The sequence below is a fragment of the Notolabrus celidotus genome, chromosome 10 (assembly GCF_009762535.1).
Source record: "Notolabrus celidotus isolate fNotCel1 chromosome 10, fNotCel1.pri, whole genome shotgun sequence".
Lineage (NCBI taxonomy): Eukaryota > Metazoa > Chordata > Actinopteri > Labriformes > Labridae > Notolabrus > Notolabrus celidotus.
Window position 1 is genome coordinate 26,971,706 of NC_048281.1, and position 16,591 is coordinate 26,988,296.

The following is a 16,591-nucleotide window of genomic DNA, read 5'->3' on the forward strand; positions in this document are numbered from 1 at the left end:
GCAATTTGCTACTATGGCGACTAGTCAACCAGAGAAGAAACATTGCACTGCTTATTTACCCAGACGTCCAAGTATAGTTCATTCCAGCTCCTGGATAGTTCAGAGAAAACCTGTCTGATTGCTCATTCAGTTACCCTGTGCACCAGTTGAGGCTTCAAGTGTCTTAAAAGTAATTCTTGATAAATCTCCATCTGTTGCTTTGTTCCAGGTATTGGTCTGACCAGCAATTCCAGTCAGAGCAGTCTACGTGGAGCATTCCCTGAGTGCATCCTAGAGGATTCAGGATTTGAGGAGCCTCAGGAGTTTCGTACCCGCTGCAGCAGCCTGGCAGGGAATGTGCAGAGAAAGCCAGGAGAAGGCATCATTTTGGGTCCTACACGCCGTAGACACTCCAGTGCACCTAACCACGTCCAGCCATCTGATGCAGACAAGAACCGCACCATGCTCTTCCAGGTAGAGGACATTTTATGTAGAAATGTGCCGTATATTACCATGAAAAGTAATTATCTACAGTACTTTTGCTGATGTCTGGGTTTTAGAAGGGCTTACAGGCTTATAGGCTCCTTATCTATGTGTGCAGCCGAGCTTTATCATAACTGCAGTGTTCTCTCATTAAAACCAGACACTTGGTATGCACTCGCACTCAAGTGCCCTGCAGGACAGGGGGGGGTTATTATACATGAATTACAACCATTGAAGTGTACAGAAACATATGATTGCTGTGTGTAGTTTTAGTATTATGATTTGTAGTAATATTTTGGAACTCTTATAGTAATAACTCCAAAATGTAAGTGGATGTAAGGTTTATGGGTTGAACCGTAAACATACTCCCTCTGTCAGTGAGATTTATGAATGTTTTTGTTGCCTGCCAAGTCATAATTTGTCATCTTGAAGAACTTAATCCAATCTGTGCGCCAGAAAACTAAATACTAGTGTGCTTAGTTCTGTTTTTATTCACTGTTGACACCCTCCCCCTGCATTTAGTCCACCCTGTGAGCCTCCTACTACTGCAAATCATTGTTATGTGCACATGTCTGGCAGTTATAATTGGACACCAGCTTGGCCTGGTGTTGCAGTTGCTGTAGTTAAAGAGGCTGTAACTCCTGGGGAGAATTTTTAAGTGTTACAGTGCTACTACCGAGAAAACATAAGGAGAGTGCTGCTTGTGAAAAGTAGCATGCAGGCTGCAGAGAGAGCCAGCTGCTATTCCTCACACACCATGCTCATGTCCTCACGGAGCTAAATTTAAAAACGAGAGCATGCCGCTCAATATAATACCCCACATGGCAGTCAATTATGGGAAAAATCATTGGTGCTGACTTGCTGACCTTGATTCTGAGATTGCATGAGAGTTTGTTTGTTAGTCAACGTATTCACATAGCAGCCATTTTCCTGTGACGTCATGGTAATAGTGGGAGGTTCAAATGCAGCTATGATGTTTTCCTTCTATATAACTTATAAGCATGCAGAGTATTTGATTAATGGTGACCAAAACGACACTTAATGGCCAAACCTGGAAGGAAATTGGTCCATCAATCAAAGAAAAGCATTTAATAACATTAGCTGCCACTTCTTGGGCAACATTCCAGTTTTGCTTGGAAGTAGGTTCTGAGCTGGCCGTATGTTAGCTGTATTTGCTTGGTAATAAATTCTTTGCTAGCTTTGCATTATCTTCTTTTAACTACGAAGTACCTTCCTGGCTAGCTCTTATGTAGCTATTTTTTTACAAGGTGGCACATTTCTAGCTAGCTCCACATTAGCTGGTTTTTGCTTGGTAATACATTCTTAGCTAACTTTGCATTATCTTCTTTTTACTAGGGAGTACCTTCCCTGAACTCTAACGTTAGTCTTACATTAGCTAGCAGATTGTAAAGTATTGTGTGACCTGAGTTGTTGACAGATTTCCCCTTGTATTTTCTAGTGTTTATTGATTTTTCTGTTTGTGATCCTTCTAGTGTCTGTCAAACGGTAATCTGTCAAAAACGTGGAAACTGGAAGCTTAGAAACTGGAACTCATCAGTACATTATTTAAAACAGCATAACATGGGAGGAAAATAGCCACTTTGTGAAATGGTCAATCAGAACCAAGCGGCAACCTTCGATCTAAAAATGTGAAGCCCATGCGGAAGTGTTATAAACTGCAATTCATCGAGAATCTGTTTGAGGCTGGCTGCAGAAACACCAGGAAAACACATACACACCAATTCAAAAAAGACGATCTTTGCAGCATTAATAAACATGTTTACAGTCTGGTTCAAAAAACAGCTTGGCTGTACATAGCTAATTTCTCTATCGGCACACACTCTACGGGGAATGATTTTTTTTCTAACGTGACGGTTTAGAAAATATGAGATTATGAGTTTTTGCCCAAATAAGGACATGACTGACTCCCGGACAGGAACACATAGCTGTTGGCTAGAAGGCTCAAACCCCGTCTCTTTACGTCACGCTATGCCTCTGCATTTCCAATATGGCTGCTGCCGACGATTGGCTTCAAAACAGCACTCAGGAACAGATGGGTGACGTCACGGATACTACGTCCATTATCTATACAGTCTATAATCAGAACAGTATGTCATTGGACACTGACATTGTCTTGGCCTCAAGTATCTATATACTTTATGAGGATATCATTTTTGGGTCAGCTCTTTTTTATACATCCATGTCTTCTTATATTAATCTGTTTGTGTGTTTGTGTGTGTGTGTGTGTGTGTGTGTGTGTGTGTGTGTGCGTGTGTGCGTGTGTGCGTGTGTGTGGATGTGTGTGTGTGTGTGTGTGTGTGTGTGTGTGTGTGTGTGTGTGTGTGTGTGTGTGTGTGTGTGTGTGTGTGTTTCGCAGGTCGGGCGTTTTGAAGTAAACCTCATAAGTCCAGACAGTAAAACAGTGGTGCTGGAGAAGAACTTCAAAGATATCTCATCCTGCTGTCAGGTTGGTTTATTTTTACTTGCTTTATTTTCCCTGACAGTCTCTCTGTCCTGTGTCTCTGCTGCAGTCCTGACTAGAGAATTAGCTCTGAATACATTTGCATTTCTTCTCTAGACATCTATTGCATTAGTGCCTCTCTTTACTGTACTGCAGGCTTTTTATTTTCCAATCCATAGCTGGAACGCAAATGACACATTAATCAGTGCAGTAGACATATGCTCTTTGCAGGTCTTTAAATAGAAATGCTGCATTAAGATAATGCACTAGTTAGACAGAAGTGGTCATTTCGCTAATTGAATGGAAAATAGGGGAATGTGAAGAGGGATTTTAGTGTCCCTGACATGTCTGGTTTTTGGTCAGTTTTATAATCAGTATTGAAGGAATAAATATAAAGACACAAACGTATAGTTCTTCCATGCTGTGATTTATTTTTGTTATCTGTTTGTTGTCTCTGATGCAGGGTATTAAGCAGTCTGACCATTTTGGATTTATCTGCAGGGACCAGTCAGAGTCTGGTCCCAGTCAGTATGTGTGCTACATTTTCCAGTGTGCCAGTGAGTCCCTGGTGAGTCACACAAATCATAACTGCAGCTTGTCTCTTTAAGTAATATCGTAAATGTTTTGATATGATTGTATTGCTCCAACATTTGTCTCTGTGTCAGGTGGATGAGGTGATGTTGACCCTGAAGCAGGCCTTCTCCACAGCAGCAGCCTTACAGAGCAACAAAACCCCAATCCAGCTATGTGAGGCCTGCCCCATGCATGACCTGCACAAGCTCTGTGAGAGGATTGACGGTAAGCCACGCACACTGAGGCATAAATATATTGATGGATTGCCTGTTTCTCTGAGTTAAAGCAACATAAAGTGTTCTTATTCCCTCTTTTCCAGGTCTCTACCCACCAAGAGCAAAGCTGGCAATCCAAAAATATCTCTCCCAGCTGACTGACAATGAGCAGGCGGAGATTTTTGAGCGAGTTCAGGTGAGGCTGCCCAGCCTGGAGAAAAATAAACCCTGTTATCTGCTAAATTACAAACACTTTATCTGCTGTTTGGGGAATTATTTTGTGGTATTAGCCAAAGATGTGCATAAAAGCAGTGTTTTTTTTATGTCTTGGGTTTTGAGTGTTTGTGTTTTTGTGTGTCCTGCTCTGCAGAGATTAAAGCCTGGATCAGACCAGGAGGAGAATGAGCTGGTGATTCTCCATCTGAGACAGCTCTGTGAGTCCAAACAAAAGACACACCTCCACATCGGAGAGGCCCCTCAGGTAAACACTTGACTCTGTGTGGTTACGAAAAAAACATGAAAAATATATAAAGCTTAAAGTGTATTCTTATGTGACCAGTAAACCTCTTGCAGATTACCATTTGAATATTTATTTCAAAGGTCTCTAAAGGTCTTTAAAAAAGGACTAAAGAAGCATCATTATGGCTTAGATATCATATTGAACTGATAAGTAAAGTTTCTTTGGGCTTTTAACTTTCTTGTCTTTGAGTTATATCACTGGCATTAAGTTCCTAGAACTTATTCCTAACCATCCCAATGCGTAACTCACAACACGGGTTAGGAATAAGATCTGTATGTAGTTTCTTTACAAGTTTAATAATTATGTTACAGTTACAGAAGTTCATAAGTTCTGATACAAGATGCAAAAGGACAAAAGTTAGAAATTCTGGAGAAAAATAGACAATAGTATGAGCTAACACAGTATAATAAATCTTTAACAGAAGAATATAGAAAACAAATAAGGAGGCTCTGTGTGCAGAAATGACAAGACTGATTTAGAAACTGTATAGTTTTTTTAAAATTATATTATTTGGGGTATTTTTGTCTTTATTTGATAGTACAGTTGAAGAGAGACAGGAAATGTGGGGAGCAGAGAGTGGGGGAGGACATGCAGTAAATGGTTGAATGGAACCCGTGACCTCTGTGACGAGGGGCATAGCTTCTGTACATGGGGCGTGCGCTCAGACCGCTAGGCCATCGGTGCCCTATCTGTATTGTTTTAATGTAAACTACTGTAGTTTTATGCAGACCAGCACAGACATGAGATGTGTTTGGATCTCTCTCTCTACAATAATATCTCATCCTAAGGCTTTCCATTAGGAGTTTATGCTGATATAGAAGTAATTTTTAACACACACAGAAAATGATTTGAATGTGACATGAAAATTTACTCAAAACAAATAGTTTTAACAGTTTTAGCTTTGAATCCCATCAAAAATCTGAATCCCATCCTAAGTCATCAGTTAATCCCTTCCCATCCTGCTGCATACTGTGCCTGGAAATAACTAAGCTGGATATCAATTGAATTAGTGTTGCATTCTATAAAGCTGAGGGGAATTCATGACAGTAAAGTATAACAGGATTGTGTATTATTACTTAAGCGTGATACGGCCCGAGGGTTGCATTTTAAATGTTACTCCCAAAGCAGAATCCCAACAACAGCTTCAGTATTTTTCACGATCACGTGGTTTTCTGCTGTACGTCTGTATCTGTATGTCAGAGTTCCAACAACAGAGACCCACAGTAAACGTCTCTACACTCGCATTTATTAAGCATATCTGTTGTAATCTTTTGTTGTCTGACAGAATGCTGCCAACAGCTCATCAGCAGGTGACAGCGCCGCCACCAGCAGCCGCTTCAAACTTGATATTCTGAAGAACAAAGCCCGCACGTCTCTCACCAGCTCCCTGGAGAACATCTTTGCTCGGGTGGGTCTGAGCACAGCAGGTTTTTTACATATCACCCCCCCCAACACACACACAGGAACAAGTACAACACACACACACACACACACACACACACACACACACACACACACACACACACCCACACACACACACACACACACACACAGAATGTATTTTTATTTCATTTCCTGTTGTTATTTACTCTACCCTTTATTCTCTTAAAGTTTATCCCTGTGTCATATTTTGACAGAAAGTTGCCTGTGTGCTGTCTTCCTTTTTGTGTCCCTCTGCGCATCAGTTTCTGGTTGTGTGTCATTGCCATCTTGGGGATTTGGATTGACCCATATCTGCCAGTGAGGCAGAAGAATAATTCCTTTGTAGACGCATACGGCCAATCTGAGACTTCCACTACCATCTGTTATTGTGTCTGAGACTTAGCTGAACAATGACACAGTTAATCTTATCAGGAAATGTTTGTCTTAAAAAAAAAAAAAGTGATTTATCTCTGGAATTTTTTTTTCTGACACCCATGAAGCAGTGATTTAGTAACTTGTAGTTGATACAAGTCACTAAAATACCACTGTCAACAGTTTGTGCTCCCTTATGTTTCAATTGATACCAAGACTGTATATAAAGGTGGATGATATGTCTCCACCTCCTCCTGTTGAACAAAAGTGAAGCCTAAATATGTGTTTAATTTATTGTTAAAACAGCAAAGAGCCCTCAGGTTCATGCAGTCCATGACAGAACAGATTCAGGTGTCAGTTTGGAGCAAACACTCATGGATATAGAAAATTCAATAAGTGTTGTGTTAGTACTTGTAACATTTTCTCTTGTCGTTCCTCTCCTACTTTGCTAATCGAGGGCATTTGTTTACGTAGGTGCCACTCAGGGGATTTTTTTTTTGGCATCAAATAAATAATTAAAACTCAACTTTTCAGAAAATTTAGAGCTAGGACATAATCAGATTTTAAAAACTAACTATAATGACAGAAACCATGATTGGGAAAAATGTATTTTAATGGGTAATTTGATTTTAAAGTTTCCCATCTGTTTACATGAAGGAGGCAGGCTTAATGAACCATGCTGCAGCCAGTCAGTAGATGGAGCCGCAAATGTTTTGGCTTCACTTTTCAAGAGCTGTCATGTTGTCCATCCTTTATATAGTCTATGAATGGATCCTTTGTTTTTGTTTTTTTACTTCCAGAGCTTTCTGTTTTGTGTTTAAATATTATATCATCATCTTTGTCACCAGGGTGCCAGCAGAATGCGGGGCCGTTTGGGAAGCATGGGAAGCATGAGCAGCTTTGAAAGGGTAAGTGTCCACGCAGGAGGAACATGAGAATTCCCAGAAGTTCACTTGAGGGACTCTGGGAATTCTCACTTTTTGTATCCCGTGGCTTCTAAAAGCATTTTCTATTCCAGCCCCATTCTGTCCTCTGAAAAGAGAGAGCGTGACAAACAAGCCTTCACTTCTGTCAGTGCCAGTTGTAGTCTTACAGTCCTGAACAGTTCTCTTCTCACATGGAGACCTGACTCTGTGCTAAATGATTCCCATGTATCTATGATGAAGTTGCATTGGTCGGCTGACAGAACAGCACAGCAGGGAGGATACTTACAGAGCTATCAGTCATTTGGAGTTGTTGGTTGCAGCGTGTCATGTCTGTGCAGAATGTGGAGAGAGTGTGTGATGGCGTCCCTCTGACTCTCCATTAGAAACGATAGAGTTAAAGTGTACTCTGTCCATTTGGCACTGCACTCTTCTAATATTGTTAGAGTAGCATTTAATCACACATGATTGCAGCAGGAAAAGAGATTGTCCCCTTTTCTAAAACATGCAGACGTCTTTTCTCTCAATACCTGGGGACTATATTACCCACAATGCAACTTAACTTAGACTAGTTCAGTCTGAATATAAGTTGTTTTGTTCTTGTAGCATCTTATTTAGCATCAAACAGATGTGACCCCACATCCTGTTTTGTTCTTCAAGTGGTACTTTAAGTCTTAAGCCCGAGCTATCGCTGACTCAAGTGACATCATTTGAGGCTAAATGTGCAGCTCCCTTTTAAAGCTACAAATGTTCTCATACAACTTTCCTCACATGTGCACTAGCTTTCCAAATTACATGAAACAGAGACGTGTCCTATCAAAGTGGACCTACAACCTCCCTTTTAAAAACCTGGGGCCTACATTACCCATAATGCAACTCTACATCCAACTATCCAATCTGCAACTTAGATATTTATGCCAGTAGCAGCCTGTGTGTTCAGTGTTCAAGTACGGGTTGAGTCACCACCAAGACAGTGTTGGACCTTTTGGATGTGTTGAAAACCCATTTCATTAACTAAAATCAGATTCTGACTGGTTCTGTCTGCGTGTCTGGAGTTCTAAGTGATCAGTTAAGCTACAGCGCTGTGTGCCATGTGTATGCGCACTCTGCTCCTCTTATCCTTGAGACGCACTCTTCAGCTTCAGCTCCTCTGTTGCTGTGATTTCACTGCAGGTGTCTAATATACTCAAAAATACCTGAAGCCCAACTGATATTCATCAGAATTCTAAATAACAAAACATCTTGGACATAGTGTTTGAGTCACTTTAGTTGCTAACATTATCATAAGCATGCTAACAAAACCATAATCCACAGTCCAAGCAGACTAACTTTAGCATCTGACTTATTTTCTTGGTGCATCAGGTAAAATGTCTCTTAATATCTGAACTTGTCCTTGATGGTTCTACCAGATATTGCACATGTTTCACTGCTCTTGTTTTCAATTACTGTAAAATCTTTCAAAAACCTTATTAATACAACACATGTAGGGGCATGCAGGCCAACATGTGTGCCAGCTCTTGATCTAAACTGTAAAAATGATTGAGACCTTATGTAAAGCATCTAACAAAAATGATAGTTTTTATCAATAAGCAAATAGAAACTTGTGTACAAACTAGAAGCTCAACCCCAAGTGTTTTTATTTTAGAATCTGCACATCCTGAGCCTTAACTGATGATGACGCAAGTGACATCATTTGTGGCAGTTTATCAGCTTTCATGCAGCTCCCTCTGCAGCCCCAAAAAATGTTACACAATGTTTCTAACACAAGCAGTTGTGCTTTTAAAGACCTGTAGAAAACATTGATGTGCAAAACCTGTGGAGATCTCATTAAGGATGCATTGTTCATAGAATTTAAAACAGAGATAAATGGATTAAAATTTAATCTTGGCATTTATAAGTCTCACTTCCCTCTGTGCACTATCATGTCATGTCAGATTTACTGGAAATATTAACTGCCTTTGCAGGTAGATTATTTGCAGCACCTTTCAAGTGTTTGCACCCTCTAAGAGGATTTCATTTAGCTGCAGTATTATTTCTGTCACTAAAAATTGCCAATTGAAATATCTAACACAAATATATCACATTAGCGTTTAAAACCATGCTTATTTATAAAGAGCAAGTTTTGGCACGTTATGAGAAACGTATATATTTTTAAAGCCGCTTACATAGAATCAAATGTCCCTAAGGTGCGTCTCCATGCAAAATATATGGCATCATTACAAATGTGTATATTTTTAATACATACAATGAATCTGGTTTCTTATTAGTCAAAGTGCACCTGTGTCTGTTTCTTCTTTTAACTTTGTGATAGTGTTTTTCTGGTGTTGGAGTGAATCAGTACTCATCTGGGAAACATGTCAGGATAACAATGTCCCAGCAAGCAGGAAGTTCAGCCAGGATGTCCACGTGCTGAGCCATGCCTGTTTGGGCTTCCTTTCATTAGCTGTGTCATAGGACACAATGCTACAAGAGTGTTTGAGCAACTTTCTCTTGTTGCTTTTCTTAAAAATCTACAACAAAACCCATTAAGCTCACTGTGATGTCCTGCATGATTAACATGTGTGCAACAAACTAACAGACCTTTGCAGTCTGCTATTTCATTAGCACTGCATGCATTTCAAAGATAGTGAACTTAGTGCCATAAGACCTTGTAGTTGTGATTTAGAGTAAAAGAAGTCACACGCACTTCGCTGAATTCTCCTGTCATGTCAGATTTTATAAAAGGGAAGTCTGAAAAAACACGAGAGAAGCAGATTGGATGGTTTCATGTGGAGTTCAGCCACCAAGGTCGTCTCCACCAATAGTATTAGATGCTGCGAGTCACAGGACTTTGCCCATTAGAATACAATAGATATGGGAGTTGTACCAGCAGGCATGAGGCAACGCTGGGTGCAGAAGTGTTGAGTGGAAAGTTGAACCTGGAACTAGTGTTGCTGTGAGGTTGCAGGGCCTAGGTGAGTGCAGAACTGAAACTTAAGCAGTTAAAGTGTTTTTTTTTATTGAGTGTGGGCTGTGTTTGGAATAAAGGTAGTAGTTACTAGCTCTTTGTTGTTGCTTATTTTGTGTTTAGTTTGACTTTATTCAGCATTTTATTATTTTAAAGAATGAAGGAAAATACAACAATGCAAAACATCTTGAAATATCAGGATTTTAACTGTGAAATATGATTATTGAACAACAAAATATAATGATAACAAGTTAGTTTTTTCATTAATTCAAGATAATGAGTTACCATTTGATAACTCTATAACAAACAAGACTGGTTAACTTTTAATGTCAGCAAAAATTGATTTCTCTTAACAGCCAGATAAGATAATCAAACTGCGTCCTGAGAAACTAAGCTAGGTTATATATATATTTGATAAGATTATCAGCCCCTATGACAAGAATACCAGCTTTGTTTACTCCATACAGTGAGGTATTCACGCTTTGATATCTCAGTACAACAAGATAATCAAACTGTCATCAAGAGAAAACAAGTTCTGATTTCTAACATAACAAATTATCAAGCCTTTAATCCGGAGAAAGCAGGCTATGTCATTAAAAGATGAAGGAGTAAACAAATCGTTATCTTTAAAAAAAAAACAGCTTTGGCTTTACATCATCAATGACAAAACAAGTTATAGATTCCAGGATAACACATTTTCAGGTCTTTAATTAGGAGAAAACAAGCTTTGATTACTCGAGGTGATGAGATAATTAACCTGTAAACACATGAAAACACTCTGTTATCCTACAATAATGAGATAATCAGCCTGTTTATAGTCTAGATAAATAGCTTTGATAACTCATGATGCCAAAACAATTAACTTTGAACCACAATAACAGCATTCAAAGAAGAATTGAAGGCAGGTTGGTTCATGGTTTCCCTACAATAGTTCATTGCTTTAAAAGAGTGTTTCATAAACATTTACATTTCTCTTTTTGCCTCCCCAGCAGGATGAGGAATCTCCTGGCCACTCCCCTCCAGGTTCTCCTCCTTCTTTCCACGAAGACGACCCTGAAGGCGGTCTGCAGTTCCGTCGACGTGCCCACACCTTCAGCCATCCACCTGTGAAGAAACGCATTTCTTTCGAGGGCCAGCCGACCAACCCGAGCAAACCGCTGCGCAGACAACAGTCAGTGAATGCAGAACTGCTGCAGAGCAGGTGACTTACACTCAACCTATCAGTGTCTGCTTTCTTAGTTTAAACCTGCAGGAAGGAGGAAGGGCCAGTGCTCAGTTTGCATCTTTTGAATCACCCTGCAGAGTAAACTGTACTAAAATCTTTCACATGGAGAGCTTTTGTGTTGTGTTGGAGATATGGCTAATGCTAACTTCACTAAAATATCAGTTTAATGCTTTCCTTTTAAATCAGTTTAACACACACTAAACATTTAGCTAACCTTTGTTAGACTCAGACAACCTCATCTATTTCCAGCACTTTGATCAGTCCTAAATCTGTCCACCTCCTGCTCCTCTATCCTCAAACAATAGCATCACATGTTTCCTGCCTCTGTTTTGATCCCTCATGAGTTCCTCGCTGTTTTGTTCTGTTCTGCTCTGACCAAAAGCTTCATTTGTTTTTGTTTTTGTGTGTGTGTGTGTGTGTGTGTGTGTTTAATGTGTTTGTTTTTTATTCTGTGGGCATTTTCACGTGTGGCTCGCCCATGTAGTCCTGTGGCTGTCTCTAGAACTCGCAGCGTTTCGGAGAGCGAGTCCACCTTCAGCCTCCCCTCCTCCTTCCCCGCCCCCACTTTCCTGAAAAGCTTTTACCAGGGCTCGCTGGGCTCCCTCAGCTCCCTGGGCTCCCTCAGCTCCCTGGCAGACAGTGGGAGCCTCAAGAGGTGAGAGGGGGTGCTCAGAGAAGCCCCCCCTTGCTCAGACCCAAACACACATGAGATGGGTGGGAGGGAACAAACCAATCTTCGCTGGGATGGCTGTAGCCTCATACATGTTGGCTGTCTGAACTTTTAACTCTATCTTTGTACCTTTTCTTCTGCAGCTCTTTACAAGAAAACTACTTTCCACTTTTTGCTTTCCCCTCTTATTAATTTCTTCAGCTGGATCTACCCTGTTCTTCAGAAGTAGAAGGGAATGCTGATACAAACCCTTTTGGAATTTGCATGTGACACAAAACCATAATGCACAGCAACACTGTCTTTAACCTCAATATAAAACCTGTATTCACTGCACTTCACCTCTCTGCCTCATGCTCCGTTCAGAAGTGTGTTTATTTTAAAATCTTGCTCCTTATTTCCAGAAGCACCACCAAATCTGCTAACACAAAAGTATGTGCAAGAAAGGAAGACACACTCTGACCCTCTCTTGCAGCTCTATCTTTACAGACTCTGCTTGCTGTCTGGATGTCAGACAGTAAAGGTTAACGTTTCCATTAATAATGAGATCCAGTGAAGCAGGCAGGATGCGTTTCTCCCCTGACAGCAGTCCAGTCCTCTGAGCTCTGACACTGAGAATGCAGCAGAAGGCCCAAGGAAAGCATTCACAGCTCATGTTGCCCCTCATGATGTATAAAAGCTGAACTCTTTAAAAAAAGACTCAGCCTGCAGAGTCTAAATATGCAAACATGTTCACAGCCAGGTTTGTCTTTCTGTTGCCGAGAGTGGGATTACTGTAAACCACAGCTGTCTTTTGTTTTTGACTTTAGTAGCAGGGAAATGTCAGAAGAGTATGTTCTAAGTCTGTAAGACAGGCAGCAAACGTGAGGACAAACAGGTAGAGTCGCATTTCTCAGTTGTGGTCACTTCCTGTTTTCCACATGATCAGACCATACAGCATCCTCCTTCGCTGAATAATGAAGCCAATGCCAAGGTGCAAAAAAACAAACAGTTATTTGAATGTCCATTAGGTTCCATGTTAAAACGCCCATGTTTACAGCATTACTCAACATGCTTACAGCCTGGTTCCCAAAGTAGGTTTTGGTATCTATTCACACACACTCTACAGAGGGTGAATAATTAACATGATATAAAGGTTAAGAGTTATACATCATTTTTCACAATTATTGGCCCAACTGAGTTTAGGGACAGGTGGTTGTGTTGTAGCTTTTCACAAGGAAGCTGTCAGCCCACCTCAGCTCCACCTCTGTGCCTGTTTCTGGGCTGATCAAGGTCAATCACAGAGACTATGTCCGTGTTTTATACAGTCTATGGATCTGACATGTTTACATGCTGACTAAGCTTTTTCGATTCAGTAAATATCAACTATTTGTTATTCTTTTACAGTATTATAAAGTAAGATTTCTTTATGAGGGCAAATGTATTTTTTATAAAGAATAATTTTGCATACAGTATAGGAGAATTCAGAGCTTGAAAAAGTAATTCCAATTCACTCTGAGCTTGTTTTTTTATAACAGGTTTCTGAATTTCAATGATTTTGCACTGATTCAATGTCATAAAAAAACAGTGCAACATAAAATTTCCCAGCTGCTCGTGTATTAGAAAAATCCAATGATCTCCAACAATTTTAGAAGCAAATGGGAACAACATTTTTGAACCCTGAAACCTGCAATATTTGAGACTGACAGGCACCGCCCCAAAATCGTAAACTGTGATTGGCTAACTGCCTTGACTAAGGTCAAAACAACTATTTGAGATGGGTTTACAGGCCATCAGTAGCTTTCTTTGTATTTCAGTTTAGCATGTTTTCCTTTATAAACGCCTTCAAATGTGACTTTGGAAAAACATTGTTTTTGTTTTTTTGTAATTAGTATTTTATCGATTTTTACAGAAGACTTATTACATTTGGGTGAAAATCAAATCTCATTTTTTATACATGAAACACAATATATAAATGAAATAATAATAATATAAATTAACAGATAGATAAAATAAACACATTTAAAGCTGCTGTGAGGAACTTTTGTTTTGTATCAATTCTGGCGCCCCCTTGTGGACAAAGTGATACCTCTTATATCTATGCAAAAGTAGTGTTTTCAACAAAAACCTCATCCTGTTGCCTTCAACAATCAACTTTATCAGGCAATGCGATTATTTTCCATGAAAACAGTCAAATAAAGGCTGTTTCTCAAGCAAGATGTTCATCATCTGATCTGACACCTACCCCCTCAGGGCGGTTTCAGGCATTAAAAATGACAACAGAGAAGGTGCCAGTGTTGCTGCTGATGGACTTGTTTGCTATTGAAGGTCATAAAGAGGCATCAGTATCATTTTCAGCCTGTTTCTCAGCCAATTCAAAACTCCTCACAGGGCCTTTAAATAATAATAATTGAAACCAAAATCTACAGTTAAAAACAAAAAACCCCCACAAAAAACCACAAAAAACTAACAAAAAAAACCAAACATGTACCATGATCTACTCCAATTTAATAGCAGCAGTACCATTCTATACAGTATGTGTGCCTTAGTTCAAGCTCAATCCACATTACCGATGTATTTCAAATAGTCTCCCCACTTTGCCATATATTTCTCCACCATATCCTGACAGCTGAACCAAATCTGTTCATATCATGCTACCTTTGCCAGCTCAGTGAACCACTCATGAAAAGAGGGCTCACTTAGGTTCCTCCAGTTTCTCATTAAATTTGTTTTGGAAAAACATCTTTTAAATCTTCAAAGAATTAAGCTTAGAAAATGTATTTGTGCTACTCAGCTGTATTTAGAGTATAGAGCAGAGCAGTGTTTTTCAACCTTTTTTGAGCCAAGGCATATTTCTTACAGTAAGAAGATCCAGAGTCACACCACCAACCAAAAGTGTTCCAAAGTGACACATTTAGTCTCTCAATTTATGAATCTATGTGTCTGAGAGAGGGACTTTGGCTACTTCTTTAACTGTGTCAGGGTAAAGTATCTCATTTACAATGGCGTTTGCATGTAGTATTAATGTCTCTGCCTCAGTGTGTGACTTTTTTGATTTGGCTACAAGTTCAGCTACTAAGTAGCTAGCTTTGAGAGCTCTCATTGACACCGTTGTAGTTTTTCTCATAAATGTTTCCTTTTCCACCTCCCATATTACGCTCTTCATCCAGGTTAGAATTTATCCAGGCCCAGTTTGGAGTTTTCATTTTTCCTTTTTGAATATTTATCCATCGCTGTTGTACGCCCATGTCTGGTCACATAAACTTCTCGCGCTCTCCTTAATTCTATTGTCTTAGATTAACAAGGTCATTAGTGTGCTTTATTGCCAGCCAGTGGGTGGGTAGCGCAGGTCAGTATGACGAGTACTGAATTACTCTGCCAGTCACTACACTGCAGGCATAGACGCAATACATGGCAAATTATTTACAGTATATGAATGATATTTTTTTGGGGACTAATTAAGTGAAATTAGAAAATGTCCCACGGCACACCTGACGATCTGTCATGGCACACTAGATATAAAGTGAACAGTAAAGACAGTTAGGGTAGATAATTTGTGCACACATACCCTGGCCACCCCTGCTAATGTCAGTGCACCAGTTAGGCCACCCTGGTCACTTAAGTCTGGACTCAGCCCTGGAGACTGCTTATTGTCACATTTATAATAATCAGCCACAGAATACATTACATGTAATGTGTCCCATTCAGGCATCAAAATGTCTCAAAGAACTTGATCACTCCATTGAGTAGTGTTATAACATTCTAATACAGAAAAAAACCCTGTTTCATGTCAGCCCTTTATCATGACATTCAATCAATCAATCAAGCTTTATTTATATAGCACCTTTCATACAAATCAAATGCAACCCAAAGTGCTTTACAGCGATTGAAAAACAAGAAAGAAGCAGAAATAAAACAAGGGCAAGACATATTAGGGGGGAAAAAAATATATTAATAATAATTATAATAAGAAAAATAATAATAAGAAAAATTAAGATTGTGAAACTACAGTTTGAAACATTGTGAAACTACATCTTTTGTGTTTATTGGCTGAGGGATCTCCAGTTGCAGATATTAAGTGCTAATGTTTATCCTGAACAACCCATCCTGCAAAAAGATAAACTCCTGCAGTTGTATAACTTATCTTGCGCTGCTAGGTTGATTAAAAACCTGCTTCACAAGTATGCATTCTTAAAACAAAGTGAGATCTGAAAAAGCTGTCCATTTCATCCACCTGTTCTGCACTTTGCTCACATGTTCACTCAAATTGCAGGTTTGTTTTTTATAAACCCTTGCTGCTGTTCCACATAATGACTGTGCACTTTATTTTGGATGTTTTAGATATATTGGTAAGCTTTTTTTACCACCTGCCAAGTTCTCCACAATGTCTGTTTTTAGCATTTCAAGGCCCAAACATAGCTGGTTAAATGTAAAATCGAAGTGAAGTGAGGCCGTCAACTTGATGTTTTTCAGCACTTTCTGCCAAGTAACACATTTTTCTTCTTTACTAACAAAAATCAACCCTTTTTTCCAGGTAATCACCATCACGCATGCCCCTCAGATGTGGCTGTTTGTCGTCATTGTACACACTAACTGTCGCCTTTGCTTTATTAACATGGACACTGGGAGTTAATCAATGCCTCATATGTTTACAGTTTATTTGAACCGCTTCTCATCAGCTCATGAGCATCCTGTGTCACGTTTCCTGTGCCGTTTCAGAGTGTGTTAATCTACTGGAGCGTTGAGTGTCTCCCTGCATTTGTGAAAGCTGCTGAAAGCCTGTTGGTGTAAGACGATACCCTACTCATTTATCGAGTGTCTGTGA

General features: G+C 39.7%; 1 protein-coding gene across 5 annotated transcripts in view; it reads left to right on the forward strand.

Annotated features, from left to right (window-relative positions):
• Positions 1 to 16,591, forward strand: part of tbc1d4 (TBC1 domain family, member 4) — a 41,096-nt gene that overhangs the window by 13,256 nt on the left and 11,249 nt on the right. For 2 of the 5 annotated variants that reach the window (XM_034693884.1, XM_034693885.1), the window contains exons 4-13: positions 209 to 453; positions 2,840 to 2,929; positions 3,387 to 3,491; positions 3,589 to 3,721; positions 3,816 to 3,907; positions 4,082 to 4,192; positions 5,517 to 5,639; positions 6,874 to 6,933; positions 10,885 to 11,096; positions 11,605 to 11,775. In XM_034693884.1, the coding sequence (XP_034549775.1) occupies positions 209 to 453; positions 2,840 to 2,929; positions 3,387 to 3,491; positions 3,589 to 3,721; positions 3,816 to 3,907; positions 4,082 to 4,192; positions 5,517 to 5,639; positions 6,874 to 6,933; positions 10,885 to 11,096; positions 11,605 to 11,775 (1,342 nt within the window). The remainder of the gene's footprint in view (positions 1 to 208; positions 454 to 2,839; positions 2,930 to 3,386; positions 3,492 to 3,588; positions 3,722 to 3,815; positions 3,908 to 4,081; positions 4,193 to 5,516; positions 5,640 to 6,873; positions 6,934 to 10,884; positions 11,097 to 11,604; positions 11,776 to 16,591) is intronic. The other 3 variants (XM_034693888.1, XM_034693889.1, XM_034693886.1) reach the window with 2 other exon arrangements.